Raw genomic sequence first — 18414 nt, forward strand, 5'->3', positions numbered from 1 at the left:
GCATTATTTTTCCCCTATAGCCCTATAGGGTGATGTATCCAAAACATTTGTGTGGAGTTTATGTCACGAATTCAATATGTTCTATTTGAATCATAACTGTAAAACGCACAGTGACACTAGGCCTACACCCACAGTCTTGTATCACATGAAGAAAAAAAAACGAATATACATTGAAATGAAAATGAAATGTTTAATCCATTCTCTAACAGTGGGCACCTCACATTACACATAGAGGACAATGTGTGGTATCCCGCTCCCAACAAGGCTGGAAGGCAGCTAAGTTGAAACTTTTTACACCTCAGGCGTACTGAGCACTCCCACCCTATTGTGATTGGTTGCCTATGCGCTTATAGTATCCCCAACCTCAGAGTAGATAGTCAGTTCTAGTTTAGTCAGCTCCAAGCTATTATCTAACAGTGACGGACATTTTCCACTCAGTTTTGAATCGTTACTCTTACTTGCGTTATTAAAACTTTTATATACCTACACAGCAAGTGACACTTATTTTCTCATTTTATTTACGCGAGTTGCTGCCCGGTTGGTGTCGATAGCCCGAAGGTGAACAGCGATGAGTAGTCCCGATGCGGGTTACGCCAGTGACGATCAGAACCAGGCTAGGTGCGCGATCTCAATCATGATGCCTGGAATGGGACACTGTCACTGGGCAGACCCCCTGAGCCCTCTCGGGGACACCAAAGAGAAGAGCGAGTCCAGCTCCGGGAACCAGAACCGTGGGAAGAATGAGCCGAGGATCCGGAGACCCATGAATGCGTTCATGGTGTGGGCGAAGGATGAGCGCAAGCGGCTGGCACAACAAAATCCAGACCTGCACAATGCGGAGTTGAGCAAAATGTTGGGTAAGGAAATTAAATAGCAATTGGTTGTGTAGGCCTGTTACTGACGTGATATTTGTAAAGACCAATGAGAATTTCTTGTTTAGCAAGTATTTCAATAATATTTCATAAGTGATCAAATGCTAGGGAATTTGTATAATTTTAAGCAGTGTGTTACCACGTGGAAGCATACTGCATTTATCCGAGCAGCAATATTATAAATATTATTTTATTCCTATACTTCCATGATTTTGGTTTGTAGTAGGCTATTTGCATAGGGCCAAATTATCTTGAAAAAGCATAATTATCTTGAAAAAGCACATGATGCTAACGCCCTGCCCTTATTCTGGCCATTGAAATAGTCTAGGTTACTCAAATGAATCAATCACAACAAATGTACGATCAATAATAACACTAATGTTATTTCGAAATGAAAGTTCTGCTGTTACTAAATTGATGATGAGCTATTTTGGAGCGCATCACCAGACTGCATGCCTGATGCCGTTATAACTGACGTGGGCTTTGTTGTTGATCTGTAGGGAAGTCGTGGAAAGCCCTTCCTGTGTCGGAGAAGCGGCCGTTTGTAGAGGAGGCTGAGAGGCTTCGGGTGCAGCACATGCAGGATCACCCCAACTACAAGTACCGACCCCGGAGGAGGAAGCAGGCGAAGAGGATTAAGCGCCTGGACTCCGGGTTCCTGGTCCACAGCATGTCCAACCAGCAGAGCACCTCCCTGGGTGGGGAAGGTAGGGTGTGTATGGAGAGCATGGGTTACCACCATGAGCATGGCTACCAAGTGTCTCCTCAATCCCTCGGCCACTACCGCGAAGCCCAGGCCCTCGGAGGGGCTTCCTACGAATCCTACTGCCTGCCCACCCCCGACACATCCCCGCTGGATGCCGTGGAGACCGACTCCATGTTCTTCCACAGCCACTCTCAGGAGGAGTGCCACATGATGCCCGTGTATGCCTACCACTCTCAGGGGGCAGAGTACCCACCTCAGGACCCTCACTCCAACCACCACGCCAACCCCATGCTCCACAGACACCACTCCTCCCCCACAGAGCAGCAGCAAGCCTCCCAGGCTGGCCCCATGCCCCCCACCTTCAACCAACTGGCCATGTACTACAGCCAGCACTGCAGCCCCAGTCACCCCAAGCGACACCCAGGCCATGGGGCAGGACAGCTCTCCCCTCCCCCAGACTCCCAACCCCACCCAGCAGACCAGGTGGAGCAGATGCACCCCTCAGAGCTGATAGGGGAGGTGGACCGCAGTGAGTTTGAGCAGTACCTGAGCTCCTCCAGACCTGGAGACATGACAGGCCTGTCTTATGGGGTGCATGAGGCCAACATGCAGGGACCTGAGAGCCTGATATCCTCTGTGCTCTCTGACGCCAGCACAGTGTACTACTGTAACTACAACAACTCCTAACCTCCTGGTCCGCCCTCTGTCTGTCAATCACGTCTCCACTACTGCAGCTATTACAGTACATAACCTGACCTCAAATGTCTCTCTCTGTTTCCTCTCTCTATTTCTATCTTCTCTCTCTCTCTCTCTCTCTCGCTATCTCTCCCTCCCTGTCTAGCTCTGTCTTTCTCTTTCATTCTGTTACCATTAAAGGCAAGTGGGAACAGTGGGAACAGTGGGAACTCTTTAATTTGAGGTTTTAAATGCAGCATGTTATTTTCTTTTTGTGTGAAGGACATTCAATTTGTGTCACTTTATGAGCTGAGAAGCTATAGGACATTTGAATTGTGATGATGATAGTTTCACACACTGTGCAAAGGGGAAAGCTCCTGAGCAGGAATATAAATACATTTTGTGATAATAAATCATGTATAGTTACTATTTGAAGGTTTTATGTATAGCTGTTTTATACTTTTGCACTTTTAAAAAATAAAGTTTTGAACCAAAATAGATGTTCCCTTCTCTGTTTTTTGGTTTTTAATTACATGACCTCCTCTTTTCATTGTTGAAATACTGTACCACATAGATTCTTACAGTATATTCATGCACCTGGGTAGCCATATTTAGTTATTGGTGCAATGTTTTCATTGTTTATATATAGCAACATTTACTTTGTCTGTAGAGGTTATAGACCATGTGTTTAAAGTTATTAATAATCAAATTGGTTGAAGCAGTAACTTATTTGTATACTGTGTAGACATTAGTGGTAGCCTAGATTAATTTCACAACAATGTAAAAAAAAAAAATTTCTAACAAATATACACCTTTTTTTTCATGATGGTATCATTGTGGAATGTTGTGGAACAGATCACCTGGCAACTAAGTTCATCCACAGTGGAAGACTCTGGACTGGCTTCCTGCCCCGTTTAGAATAGAGGTGATCTCAGTGTCTGATTTACACATGGCGCCTTGTTTTCACAGTATGGGAATACAGTTTATGTCCCGGACATCCTGTTTCTAAGTGATTTAGTCTCCCCTGATTAATGACAGAGGCCATTAAATTTGAGTATATTTACTACACCCATGCTAGACAATGGAGAGTCATACAATACTAAACATTTTTATACAAATATATTTTGATAGACAAATAAAAGGTATATGTTTAAGTTTTTCAACAGATAGTATATCTATAGCATGGATTCATTTAGAAAACAGAATATACCAAAGAATATGGACATTTGATGTTGAAAGGATGAGGAAGGTATTATGAAGTGCATCAAGACAACAATTCAGATGTATTTATAGTTGAACAACTGGGTACCGTTTTATAAATAAAGATGCTCCTATTTGAAATGAAGAGGTTCTTCTCTAAGGGGTCAATCCCCCTGACCCCAGAAAACATTTTCAGTGCTCTAGAGGAAGCATGTTCCAAAGCCGTATATTCCTCCACTTTGTTCATGTCCAATGTTTTGAAATCTCTCCCATGTAACACAAGCAGAGGTTGGAGCTCAAGGTTATTCCCTGTACTTCCCACACTCATAATGATGCTCTCGTTTTAGAGATTTTAAATCTTCAAGAACAATAAAAGGCTTGTTTTAAACATATGGATAAACCATATCCGAGTGCAGGTGACTTGGTCTGTCCCGGTCCTATTTTATTAATCTAATTTGTTACACATTGTGCTTTTTTCCACTTAAAACATCCAAGATGGTCATTAATCCAGCGTTGCAAATGACTGCCATTTTCTCTTTATACTGTAATACATAAGTACTACCCCAAACACACACACAAAACACAGATAGGCAAATGTTTCGCCCTACAGGTGAAACATTTGCACCCCCTCCCCCCTTCATAACATGTGACACACTTCCCTTTGGGCTAGACTGGAGAATCCAGTCTAATTGGTGTGAATCTGTGTAAATTCAGTCTGCAGCTGGGTTTAGCTCTGTTGGTATAGCTAATGGCATAACCGACCAGCTCAGACCATTATCCCCACAGCAAGATCAACAGAGTGGGTGGGGGGGGGGGTCACCTGCACAGACTGGGAGTGGGATGGTTTGGGGGGGAGCAGGAAAATGGGCAGGAAAATGGATAAGAAAAGACAGAGAGAGAGAGCGAGAGAGGCAGAGAGACAGAGAGAGAGAGAAAACAAGACAGAGAGAGAGAGAACACACTGATAGACGTACCCTTACAGTCCAAGAAAGAGTGGCTTTATGTGGTGCTCCTAGGAGAGGTGGTGAAGTCTCCTGAGGCCTATCTGACAGCGAGTGGCCGGCCAGGCCGGGAAGGGGAGGGAGGGGAGTAGTCAGGGAGATTACCTCTAGGCTCGGCCGGGCGGCTCCCTACTTTAACACAGGAGCACTTAATCACAGCAATGCACTAATCTTACCTCAGGTAGCTAGCTGCCTTTCACAAATACAGCTTTATTCAAACACTAACAACTTTGGAAATATGGCTTTATTTACCACAAACATGGTAAAACAAGTTTCATCCACTCGCAGATAAAGTCACAAACAGCTTTAACCAGTACAGAACATAAATAAATAGATTCCCCAATACCTGACACAACTTAACACTGTTGAAAATCCTCTGTCTCTGTATTGTAACAGACAGAAGAGACCAATGTTATGTCTTATGAATAACATTTGCCTTGAATAATCTGGCTTTGCCCTAAGCCTCCAATTGAGTATTTGGTAAAGGTTACTATGACAACAAAAACACACAAAACAAACTAATGAGATACAATCTATTAATCTGAACAACAATCAAAGCAAAACCTGCATACTTTAAGTCATAACTGGCACCCAGGAAGACAGAGAACATGCAAGAGCAAAATCAAAGCAGTTCACTGCAAACTATTCTTGGTCATGAACAGTTGGAATATTTAGGTTGTGCAATTAAATCACATTAAAAAAAGGAAAGTAAGAGAAAGAAAGGACAGTAAAACTGATAGTAAGCAACCCTGGCTGCCAATGAAGTCAATAATAGTGGATTGCATATACAGAATGTGAGACAGCTGCAGACACAGAGGAGGGTGTGTCTGTTCCCTGTCTAAACCAGGGTTTGGAGTGGAGGGTTGTTCTATAATCCCAGGCAAATGCCCTCCTTCTCGGGGACTGATCGGTTTCATAGCCCCTGCCTGTCAGAACGACCAGGGTCCAGTTGTGTTGCCACTAAATATAGTCCACATCAAGTCAATCTCTGTTCCATGCAGTGATTCAATCGTTTAGTTTTTCTTCTGATTCTGCCCCTTGCCTTGTTTCATACGGTTAAAAATAGCTCTCACAGGAGTGGGTGTGGGTGGTGAAGAAACATAATGTGGGTCCCTCTCCTTTTGACATGACCTCAGTTACTATATCAGTGATTCGCTGAGTGGTTCTACAGCACCATTTTCAGAGACATTAAGAGTAGCCTTACAATTAAAAAAAAAAAAATCTATACACCTTTTATAGAGTTATGCTATATGAATGCACTAATTTCTGCCTGAAGGAAAAGGGGAAATGTCAACATGATCAAACCAGTAAATACTACCACTAAAATAAGTAAAATGTTAACAGCAGAGCACACACTGTGAATGTATATACTGTACATTAAACATTTAGCTCTTGGCTCTTGGCTTATTTGCCATAGGAAGAAAGGGATTGAGGTGGGGGTATGGGAAGGTGAGGCTGTGGTAGAGCCCACAAATAACTGGGGGTAGTGTTGATGTTCGTTCCCAGTATCTTTTCTTCACAGCTACCCCTTGTACGTCAAGGCCTCAAATACTTAAGGAAAACCTCAGGAAATAGTATCAGAGATCAATTTTGTACCCCTGTGCATGTCTGTCAACAGACATTATATTGACAAACATTGACTACTAACTTTTACCAGTAATATGATGGGTTCAGCACAGTGGCGGTTGGTACCATTTTAGATGAGGGAGGGTGGTTATTTTTTTACGAACATGGCCACGTAGGTGCACAGGTCGAGAGAATTTTGAGTAATCAAGGTGACAGGCAGTGACACATTCAATACCGTATTGCACACTCTTGCCTGCATCTAGCTGATCTAGGGTGCGATCATTAGTCCAACAGCAAACTATAGTTTCTACTGGACATATTCAGGTATGGTTATCCCTGTTTTGTTACGTTTGCTTCCATTTAAGATAAATTTTTCAAAATAATCGGCGCAATGAATACACCCCTGATCACACACAAACACAGTTCACTTTCATAGCAGCCACATACAAACAGCTCATGAACAGTATATATAATTCCTTCTCGCGTCTATCTACACGTTCTACTCCTCTCACCTTTTCCCTTCGCATGTGGACTTCAGTGCACAAGACATCAGCTGTCTGTGACCAGCTACTAGAACTAATGAGTTTGTAAAACCGCTACAATCATGCAGTACAGTGTACAGTCAGCAGCAAGCAGTTTAGCAGTTACACCAGCAGGCCCCGGTGGTAATACATTTTTTAAAAACAAAAGCTTACCTTGACTTGGAAGAGTTCCCGTGTTGGATAGCCATAGTCAGCTAGCTAACATAGCATTTCTCTCTGTTTGAGCCAGGTGTTTAAGTAGGCTAAACTAGCTAGCTTCCTTTGATGCTAGCTAAGTAAGTGAAAGTGAGAAAATATATACTACAAAATACAGCTAGCTCTCTCACTCTCTCTCTCTCTCTTGCGTCTCCTTAATTTTGGAAGAAAACTGTTCAGCTATTGCCTTTCTCTATTTGAGTCAACTACTCACCACATTTTATGCACTGTAGTGCTAGCTAGCTGTAGTTTGTGCTTTCAGTACTAGATACATTCTCTGATCCTTTGTTTGGGTGGACAACATGTCAGTTCATGCTGCAAGAGCTCTGATAGGTTGGAGGACGTCCTATGGAAGTTGTCATAATTACTGTGTAAGTCAAATCAAATCAAATCAAATGTTATTCGTCACATGCGCCGAATACAACAGGGGTGGACCTTACCATAAAATGCTTCCTTACAAGCCCTTAACCAAAAATGCAGTTGAAGAAACAGAGTTAAGAAAATATTAGCTAAATAAACTATAGTAAAAAAATGTAAAATACAAAGTAACACAAGAAAATTACATAACACAAATGAGGCTATATACAGGGGGTACTGGTACTGAGTCAATGTGCGGGGGTGATTAGTCGAGGTAATTTGTAAAATGACTATGCATAGACAATAAACAGTGAGTAGCAGCAATGTAAAAACAAGGGGGGGGGGGGTCATTGATTAATGACCATTTGATTAATTGGTGGCCATTTGATTAATTGTTCAGCAGTCTTATGGCTTGGGGGTAGAAGCTGTTAAGGAACCTTTTGGTCCTAGACTTGGCACTCCGGTACCGCTTGGCGCTCCGGTACATCACTGGGGCCAAGCTTCCTGACATCCAGGACCTATATTCTAGGCAGTGTCCGAGAGAACAGTCTATGACTTGGGTGACTGAGTTTTTGACAATTGTTTGGGCCTTCCTCTGACACTGCCTAGTATATAAGTTCTGGATGTCAGGAAGCTTGGCCCCAGTGATGTACTGGGCCATACGCGCTACCCTCTGTAGCGCAGATGCCGAGCAGTTCCCATATGTGGCGGTGATGCAACCATGCTCTCGATGGTGCAGCTGAGGAACTTTTTTAGGATCTGGGGACCCATGGCAAATCTTTTCAGTCTCCTAAGGGGGAAAAGGTGTTGTTGTGCCCTCTTCACAATTGTCTTTGTGTGTTTGGGCCATGGTAGTTTGTTGGTGATGTGGACACCAAGAAACTTGAAACTCTCGACCCGCTTCACTTCAGCCCCGTCGGTGTTAACGGGGACCTTTTCGGCCATCCTTTTCCTATAGTCCACGATCAGCTCCTTTGTTTTACTCACATTGAGGGAGAGGTTGTAGTCCTAGCACCTCACTGCCAGGTCTCTGACCTCCTCCCTATAGGCTGTATCATCGTGGTCTGTGATCAGGCCTACCACTGTTATGTCGTCAGCAAACTTATGATTGTGATGGTGTCGTGCGGGGACTAAGCACGCACCCCTGAGGGGCCCCAGTGTTGAGGATCAACGTGGCAGATGTGTTGTTACCTACCCTTACCAACTGGGGGTCGGCCCGTCAGGAAGTCCAGGATCCAGTTGCAGACGGCGATGTTTAGTCCCAGGGTCTTTAGCTTAGTGATGAGCTTTGTGGGCACTATGTTGTTGAATGCTGAGCTGTAGTCAATGAACAGGATTCTTCCTTTTTTCCAGGTTGGAAAGGGCAGTGTGGAGTGTGATTGAGATTGCGTCATCTGTGGATCTGTTGGAGCGGTATACGAATTGGAGTGGGTCTAGGCTAGGATTTCTGGCATGATGGTGTTGATGTGATCCAATACCAGCCTTTCAAAGCATTCATGGATAGCAACGTGAGTGCTACGGGGAGGTAATAATTTAGGCAGGTTACCTTCACTTTCTCGAACACAGGGACTATGGTGCTCTGTTTGAAACATGTAGGTATTACAGACTCAGTTAGAGGGAGGTTGAAAATGTCACTGAAGACACTTGGTCTGCGCATGCTTTGTGTACACATCCTGGTAATCCGTCTGGCCCTGTGGCTTTGTGAATGTGGACCTGTTTAAAGGTCTTGCTCACATCGGCTAAAGAGAGCGTGTTCACACAGTCATCTGGAACAGATGGTGCTCTCATGCATGCTTCAGTGTTGCTTGCCTAGAAGCTAGCATAAAAGGTATTTAGCTCGTCTGGTAGGCTCGCGTCACTGGGTAGCTCGCGGCTGGGTTTCCCTTTGTGATCCATAATATATTTCAACCCCTCCCGAATCCGGAGGATAGAATTATGGTCAGAATTGCCAAATGGAGGGTGAGAGAGAACTTTGTATGCGTCTCTTTGTGTGGAGTAAAGGTGCTCTAGAGTTTTTTCCCCCTCTGGTTGCACATGTGACATGCTGGTAGAAAGTCTTTGGAGGGGGGTGCGAACCATGAGCCTCCTAGGTTTTATATTGAAGTCAATGTACTCAGAGGAGGATAGAAGCTAGCTGCCTCCAGCTACACTATGGTGCTACCCTACAGAGTGCTGCTGAGGCTACTGTAGACCTTCATTGCAAAACAGTGTGTTTTAATCAATTGTTTGGTGACATGAATATATTTAGTATATTTCTATCTGAAAATCATACCTTTTTTAATGTTTCACTATTTAAAAAAAAAGGAAATTCACTGAGGAGGATGGTCCTCCTCTTCCCCTTCTGAGAAGCCTCCACTGGTTCACCATAACCAGGAATAAAATACAGTGATTTTATTTCATAAACAATTGTGCTTTGAATAGAACCACCCATAAAGGACAAGTTACAAATCACCGAAAGTATTTATTTCTAAATAAATAAATAATTTCAAACGTAAAATATTTTAATTTTATAATAATTTGAAATTAGGTATAATGAAAGTAACTGATATTTAAAATATATTAATCGATATTAAATAAGGTTTTTATCATATTTATTTATTTTGATAATAGGCATACTAATAAAACCAGAACATTAAAAAAAATCCAGCAAAGAACATTTCAATTGAAAAACAAATTTGGTGGAATTTGATATAGTGCTTAGTGGCAGTGATAATATGATTAAAGTGGACCATTGTGTTTTATTTCTGTGGATCTTTGAATATTTCCGAGAGCACCTGTCCACACTTCCTCGCCCCAATGACTCCTGTTTGCTCTATCCATGAAAGATAGGCTGGGAACATCCTCCATCCGAGAGGAAACCTTGTTCTATAAAATTCACACCGCTCTTCCTATTTTGGGATCACCGGTAGGATTTCCTAAAAAAGAACTAAAAAAAAAAAAACATGAAAAAAAAATCTAAATAGAGTGAGAGAGGTCAGAGTGTCATGACCTGGGTCAGGCCCCTTTGTTGTGTGTGTGTGTGTGTGTGTGTGTCAGTTCAGGTGCGATATTAAAAACACTGTTGTAGGATAAACAACAAGGAACTAGACTCACACCAAGTGCTGAGAACGCCAGTAACATGACTTACCCACACTGGTACATCTGCAACAACAGATAGTCCCTAGCTGCCATTATTCTTTTCTCACTTTGACATCTGTGGCATAGGTAGGTCGCCTATACTTTTATGCTTGGTAGCTAAATACCTCCGTTACGCATTATTGTTCAAGGACTATCTTACTAATAACTTATAACAGTATTATTCAAGTTTAAGGGTTTGAATTGAAATATAACAAATTCATTAAATCAAAATGTGCTACTAGGTTTCTCCACAGTATTGAATTAATAGTGAATATATGTTAGGTCTGTCTTCTGTTTTTTTAACAGAGGCCTTTTTTAGAGTGTGTCCTACACAGGAAAGTAAGTCTCCATTTATGTTTTTGAGCTACTATAAGCTTCAAACAAATTATAAACACACTGTGTCATTAGAATAGCAAACAGTTTACTTCCAGTTCCCCAAGAGCAGACGGCGGGTTCCTCCCTTTTTCAAGTACAGTCTCCTTTCCAGTATCCAGGCCTAGTGTATTATTATCCATAAATTGACACCCATTCAAAAGGCATTAAGCTACTGAAGGCTACTCTCATCCTGCTTTCTCTGATGTGTCTACATGCAATTCGTTTTATGTTTATAGTTCTATATAATTAATATAATATTGTGCCGTTTTTGTGCACCAGCAAATTCATCTTTCTGAATCCCTTTTAAAATAAAGTTAGGAGCTGAACTAAAATACAATTTTAAAAAATCCCGCCAGAGGGCAGTCTCGCGCAGTTTGTCAGCAAAGCAGCCTTTCAACGGAACCTTTCTACACGGTGAGGTGCAGCTGCTGATTATATTACCTACATCTTTGCACTAAGCACTCCATCCTTAGCAAATGGTTCACTTACAATTTGAAATGGGAAGGTTACACAGGACAGCAAAACTCTCTATTTTTATTTTCACTCGAAATTCACCAGTCTGCCTAAATGAATCGACGTTTTCCTAATCCACACACGGTGACAATTGAGCAGTACATACTTATGTTGTTTTCTCGACCTAGACATTCTGAGAGGGTGGGTCGGTATTTGACTAACTGGCTAATTGTATTAGCCGTGTTAGCCTAGGCTACTACTAATAATAGCAAAAACAATGAGCACACTATTTTCACTCCCAAGACATAGCTTGGGAGAATCAACTAAAATGTCGCACTTGACTGTTGTATTGTTGTTGTAGTAGTAATAGGCTAGAAGTAGGCCAGGCTATATACTATGTTGTCACTGTGGTTGTTGTTGAGCATTTTGTCTTCAGGCTCTGTATGACTGGCGAATGACACCAAATGTTGTCTCATTTGTAATGTGGATGCTACCATAATTACAGATAATCATGAATGAATTGTGAATAAAGATGAGTGAAAAAGTTACAGAAGCATACATATCATACCCCCCATGATCTTTGTGCATCTGTGACTTTCTCACTCAACAATATTTGCGATTCATTCATGATTATGCATAATTATGGAAGCATCCACATTAATGTAGAAGTGTTAATAAACATATGATATTCTTATTCGCAATACAAATGACTCCAAAATGACACAATACATTATTTACCATTAATTTATATTGGGCAAAAACATAATCTGAAACAACCAAAACAAACTGCAAATACATCCAGCAAGTTTGTAGAGTCACAAGCGTAATGTAGTCATTGTGTGCATGGAATATATTGTACCAAATACAAACTTTTGACAAAATGTAACACACTATATGTGCATTTGTCCAAGTACTTATGGCACCTTCATAGGGGGACTAGATACACAAAGTGCATTCATTTCTAAATGGTAAAACAGATATGTATGAAAATACCCTCAAATAAAAGGTTACTTTCTGTACTGTTGCCTTATAAAACATTTGATTACTGTTGCCTCATAAAACATTTGATCTCAAATTCAAAATGCTGGAGTATAGAGCCAGATTAAAAGTTTTACCATTTCTGTCCAAATAAATTTGTAGGCGAGTGTATGTGTCACATGGTCTGTGTCAGACGTCAGGGCCGGGAGGTGTGCAGGTAACGTTGGGATTTGCAGACATGGAGTTGGGAGGTAAGGGAGAGAACCAGCACGTGAACACCAGTGGGTCCTATTTGGAGCATGCAGGAGAGGGAGGGGTATCCTTGGTCCTGTAATCCCCAGCACAGCTCACTGTTTGGTCACGACAATACAGGATCACCTTTTCGTTTTAGACTTCCCCATATGTGCTCTATTTGCATAGATCTGAAAAGTGATTTTGTTTTTGTAAGTCATTCCTACAGGGTGATTTCCTTCTCTGCTATTGTGTGCATACAGATGTAAGAACTTAATTGGATCACTTTTTTGTTGCTGAGGATTTACATACAATTACTGAAAACCCATACTAACACACAGTTATATTAACAGTATTCCACTTTTTATGTAGCCTCATTTTGACCAGCTAATAGCCTAACCACCGATCAAGCAACAAATACAGGTCAAATTAAGATCTTACACCTGTATGCTGTTTCATGTTCATGTTGGAACAGGGGTGTTAAGAAATCAGTGAGAAAGATAGAGAGAGATACAGAGGAGAGGAGGGGAGAGAAAGAGCCGAGGGGTAGAGGAGAGGCAGGAGAGTGTATGTGTTTGTTCGTGAATGTGTATGATTTAATTGAGTGTTGTGGGCTGAATGTACAGTAGGCTACAGTTTGACGGGATAAAGCCTGAATGGCTTCAATGTAATTACATCACATTTCCCTATGTATATGTAGTCTGATCAATCATAGTTTATTGTCCTGGTATCTATACAGGACTGTAAATCACTCATAGAAATTGGCAGTAAATATCCTGCATGTACTCTGTATGAGGTCGTTTAGTATATTTCCAGGCTTTGTCCAGCCCTCTGTTTCCCTGTATATTGTAGAACAGAAACTCCGATGTAGATAGTAGTTATGGCTGTAAGATTTATGAACAGTCCCGGTATAGTTGTGTAGATAGTTTACAATGTATTGTTCAGGTTTTAATCTGTACTGATTAGCAGTCACTTCCTTGAATGACTGGAAAATGACTTCTGAAGACGTAGTTTTCTGCGAGAAAACTGCACATTGCTTTGTCATAACACTGTATGGAAGAGTACAACAAATATATACTTTTTTTGTAATTATACAAATTCAGCAAGAAACAAAATGAAATCATGTTAAAAAATATATATAAAATATATAAACCACTTTATACATTGAGCTCAAAACACTGATTATGAAATAAAAATAATAAATACTGATAATTGATTAAATACAGAATTATAGTTGTAGCAATGGAATTAAGATTACAAATGAAAGGTACAGTGAACTGAAGGGGTTCACCTTTATATTGAAAGGGTCAGCTATTGCACTGTTCAGAAAATGCCTCCAATGGATCCAAGGCCGCAGTAAAACAGGGGCGGCAGTAACCTGCAAGTGAACCCCGAGTGTTAGGAAGACACAGTGGTATTAAATACTCCACTGGGACAGGAGTTAAACAGTGGGGGACTGAGATTCACCGAATCCTTTTGTTGTTGGGTTGAGGGAATGTCAAGGCCACCTCAATTTGGTTGACTCCTGGCTCACCGATGTGTGTGTGTGTGTGTGTGTGTGTGTGTGTGTGTTTGGGGCAGTGTATGGAAACTCCATTTGTGTGGTGGTCAGGATGCATCCGGGGGCTCGGACGCGACGGAGGCAGGCTGCATGTCTGGTCTGTTCTGCTCCACTCATGGCTGGCTGGCTGCTCTGTCTGAGACTGACCCCTAATCAGAGGGAGGTTGTCTGATGGTGGCCCCATCCCAAACATAGACGGATAAATCACTCCTCACCCCGGGACGCTATCTGGGGCGCAACATAGCCAGGCCGTCCTCCGTCCCGGCAGCAGACTGGCCCTCCGCCCGCCCCACTTCTCTCCAAAGCTAACAGCCGTGTGGCACTCAGCCCTGGGGTCAGTACTCACACGGTGACAGAGACACATTTCAGCTTTTTTATTACAATGTTATTGAATGATTGTGTGAGCTATTAAATGATTGTTGTCTCCCAACCGACCCAAAAGAGAGGTCTACCCTGCACACTTCAAGATTGTGAAATGTACAACATTACAATGGGGCGTAATAGAAACATGTTTAGATTATCAAATTACTGTATGCTTATCAGTCATTTCTCCCCTAGTACTTGTTGAGTGTTGTAGTATTCTCTATAGAGCTCAGTGGGAGCATTTCCCAAGCAGTCACAAGTATAGGGATATCACAGTAGACTGTCTGCTCAGTCTGATTCAGTATAACACTAGTAATTAGTCAGTCCTATAATTAGGACTGCAGGCAGTTTGTTTCCAATTTATTTCACCGCAGGTTCATGTCATTATAAAAGCCTTATTGTTTCCCAGGGAGCCCATGTAAGTGATCACGTAGTACTGGATGCAGTATCCATCATCTAGCTTGTATTGCAATAACAAAACCAGGAGTATGTCATTGGCTAATTACTGTAGAAGCCATTTTGTTGTCTGATTGTAGAAGTCTGGTACCGTGGCCATTGTGAGAGCAGGCTAATTGAATAATAGTCAAACGAGTGAATGAGTGGGTGTGTGGAGTGATTTACCGCACAGAGGAGTGTGCTTATCTCTCCCTCTGCCCCATGGTGGAAGCAGGGATGTCACCAGGCAGATTAGAAACTTGGCACAGCTGATACAGAGCGCTGTATAATGGAAGGGGTGTGGGACCTCTGAGTGTGTTTCTGTCCGCAAATGTGTGTTTTGGGAGGATCTGTCGATATGGGAAGTGTGTGTTCGTATACATGCATGTGCGAATGGGTGGAGTGACCTCGAGTCCTGTTTGGCAGACACTGCTCATTCAAAAGTTGGGAATTCCGCTGATGAAAAAGGGAAAAAAATGCAACCCTATAAAAGCATGATGTCAGTCGGATGGAATTCTGAATAGCAGGCATTTTTTGGACATTAACAAAGTGGGCTGGCTGGCCTTTTTTTTTTTTACTTGACTCCACATTTAACTGTCCTCTCAGGATAAATGTAATTTGTACCATTACATACTCAACTAAGAAATCTCTGAAAATATCAAAACTTTTCCATTGGTGTATGTTACAGAGCATAGCTTAGATAGGAGCTTGACCAGCTGCTTGGTTTTTAATTGGAATGGCCAGTCGTAGTCGTAACTCGTTGGTGAGATTGCAGTTGAGTTACATATAATTGGTTGCCTGGCAGCTGCGATGGTTGGAATCTTCCCAGGAACCCACGTCAGCCATATAGGCATATTCTAATTCAAAACAATGCACTCAATAAGATTTTGTTTCTTGCCCCCCATAACTTCTTTAGAACAAAGAGCAAAACCAAGGTGTTTATTTCTGTGAATGCTGAGTGTTGTTGACCTGAAGAGCAGGAATCGACCCCAACACTTAGTGTGTGACATACTGGAGGAGTGTGGCCGTGGATTGAGGAATTACATCATAGAAAGGTGTCTGACGTGAGTACGCCCAGACAGATCTGCATGAGCAGCTGCATAGAGAACACCAGGCCAAATATAGAGAGGGTACAACAGCCAAAACATATCACACATTTTTTCCCGTTAACAGAATAGGTTTGAATCTAACTTGTCACCAATTAGTTATAGATGCTAAGGGTATGGTATGAGTGGCAATGCACTTGGAATCTGTTGAGACAGATGTTGTGACAGTGTGTGATTTTAAGTGTAATCGGGACTGTGAGAAGAAGAGGAAGAAGAAAACACACAAATGATCACACTAACATCTGGTTTAGTAGAATCTGACTGAGAAAGTTAAAGAAACAGAACCCTTGTGTTAACAATGAAGGTGGATGAAGCTTGAAGCTTGGGTAGGAACAAGACATGTTAGTTGTGGGACAGGATCTCTGCTGCTCTATCTGTGTGCCCCCCCCCAACCCAAGCCCCCTGCTTTAAACATTCCCCAGTCTCTTATCACTGGAGGGAGGAGAGGATTGAAATGAGGGGTATGCAGGCTCCAAGCCTACCTGTTTACTTGGAGGCCTTCCTCCATTGTTCACTCCAGCTTCCTTTTAAGGATTTGTCAAATTTTTCTGCTCCGTATTGTTTTGGGAACAGGCCACACAGTGGGTGCACGGGGAGGCTGCAGTGGCATTCCTGAATTCTTCCACGTCTGTCTGGTCAGGCTCAGCAGGAATTCTTTCCTGGAATATCAAGCAAGCACACACACACTCACAGAAACACATGCTGCTCCCACACACACAATTATCATTTTAAAATGGATGTTTGCTGTTACATCATGTCACTCTGACATTGTTTTGTTTTGAAACATTTGTTACTGTAAGTAAAATTGGCATTAGAATGTTCCTTTGGTCCTTTACTATACTGATCAAGGCCTTACATAGCAGGGCTTCTCAGGAATGAAGCCAGCCTCCTGAGTAAATCCCTCTCTCACTATAAATAGTTGGTGTAGTTCAGTTTTGGTCGCCTTTGCATAACATCTGAGTGCAGATATACAGATGATCATAAACAAGCGGCTAATACCCTCAGTTCAGATTTCACCCTAATCCACTCTACAACCTTGATAACTCTGTAATCTGTTGAAAGTTAGACGTATATCAAAAATAAAAAATGTGTTTTAATAATAAATATAGTTTCTATAGGAAAATGTGGGATCACAAACGTCAAAGATATTCAAGGTAAATTGCATGCACTTGCACCACTGATTGCATGAACAAGATACAGGTGTATTAATGTCAAGGATTTCCTCCTCTTCTTCCGAAGAGGAGAGGCGAAAAGGATCAGAGGACCAATATGCGGCGTGGTAAGTGTCCATGGTTCTTTTAATATGTAAACGTACACATGAACAACTGATTACAAAAAAACAAGAAAACGTGTGAAACCCTAAACAGCCCTATCTGGTAATCACCCACAAACACACAGTGAAACCCAGGCTACCTAAGTATGATTCTCAATCAGAGACAACTAATGACACCTGCCTCTGATTGAGAACCATACTAGGCCCGAAACATAGAAATACCCAAATTATAGAAAAACAAACATAGACTGCCCACCCAACTCACGCCCTGACCATACTAAATAAATACAAAACAAAGGAAATAAAGGTCAGAACGTGACAATTAATTAAACAATGTGAGAAGGTGGGCTAAACTCAACGTAAAGGTGAGTGTATCCCAGAAATGATTGTGTCATGGCATGACGTGACGTGCTTGCCCTACACACCTCACCTCATCGAGAATAAAATGCTTCTCTCTGAGGGTATTCTAATGGAAATCCCCCTAATCCTTATCATCTAAAGAATGAGATTAGGTCTACTGCCTTGCCTTGCCTTGCTGGAAAATTAGAAATGGGTAAGCTACCATCTGCTGGCCCTACTGGTCAGAATGGACAAACCTTGCTTTCATTTTATAAGATTCCAGACGAATGTGCTACTAATTACACTTTATATTATCAGTATTCAATGTTATTCTCACTTATAGTGTAATTTATATATTTATATCATTTCTATTTTACATTTGAATTATCAGGCTAACACTCTTAAAACTATATATTTTGTTTTAATTTAGCAATATTTGTTGTCAGCTGGTAGCCAAAGTTTCGATTTGCGATAATTCAAATGTTGCCTTTAACCTCCTACAAAGCAATCCCTGTCATGGTTTTTGAGAGATATGAAATGGTAAGGTACAGTACGTAGTGAGATATAAAAAAAAAAATGTTCTCTCACTGTCAACTGCGTTTATTTCCAGCAAATTGAACGTGTAAATATGTGTATGAACATAACAAGATTCAACAACTACGACATAAACTGAAGAAGTTCCACAGACATGTGACTAACAGAAATGGAATAATGTGTCCCTGAACAAAGTGGGGGTCAAAATCAAAAGTAACAGTCTGTATCTGGTGTTACCACCAGCTGCATTAAGTACTGCAGTGCATCTCCTCATGGACTGCACCAGATTTGCCTGTTCTTGCTGTGAGATGGTGGAAGAGTGGGGTAACAAGGCACCTGCAAGTTCCCGGACATTTCGGAGGGGAATGGCCCTAGGCCTCACCCTCTGATCCAACAGGTCCCAGACGTGCTTAATGGGATTGAGATCCGGGCTCTTCGTTGGCCATGGCAGAACACTGACATTCCTGTCTTGCAGGAAATCACGCACAGAATGAGCAGTATGGCTGGTGGCATTGTCATGCTGGAGGGTCATGTC

The 18414-nt window shown here is 41.9% G+C and overlaps 1 protein-coding gene across 1 annotated transcript; it reads left to right on the forward strand.

Moving 5' to 3' along the window:
- The first annotated feature begins 363 nt into the window (after positions 1–363).
- LOC109899471 (transcription factor Sox-17-alpha-A) lies at positions 364–2751 on the forward strand. Its single transcript, XM_020494743.2, has 2 exons — positions 364–857; positions 1373–2751. The coding sequence occupies exons 1-2, from the start codon at positions 569–571 to the stop codon at positions 2263–2265; spliced, it is 1182 nt and encodes a 393-aa protein (XP_020350332.1). The 5' UTR covers positions 364–568; the 3' UTR covers positions 2266–2751.
- Positions 2752–18414: the final 15663 nt, after the last annotated feature.

The sequence above is a fragment of the Oncorhynchus kisutch genome, linkage group LG11, assembly GCF_002021735.2.
Source record: "Oncorhynchus kisutch isolate 150728-3 linkage group LG11, Okis_V2, whole genome shotgun sequence".
Classification (NCBI taxonomy): Eukaryota; Metazoa; Chordata; class Actinopteri; order Salmoniformes; family Salmonidae; genus Oncorhynchus; species Oncorhynchus kisutch.

Coding starts and splice junctions, on each gene's coding strand:
- LOC109899471 (XM_020494743.2), top strand. CDS start 569: ATGAGTAGTCCCGATGCGGGTTACGCCAGTGACGATCAGAACCAGGCT. Junction 858..1,372: donor GGAGTTGAGCAAAATGTTGG/GTAAGGAAATTA, acceptor GTTGATCTGTAG/GGAAGTCGTGGAAAGCCCTT.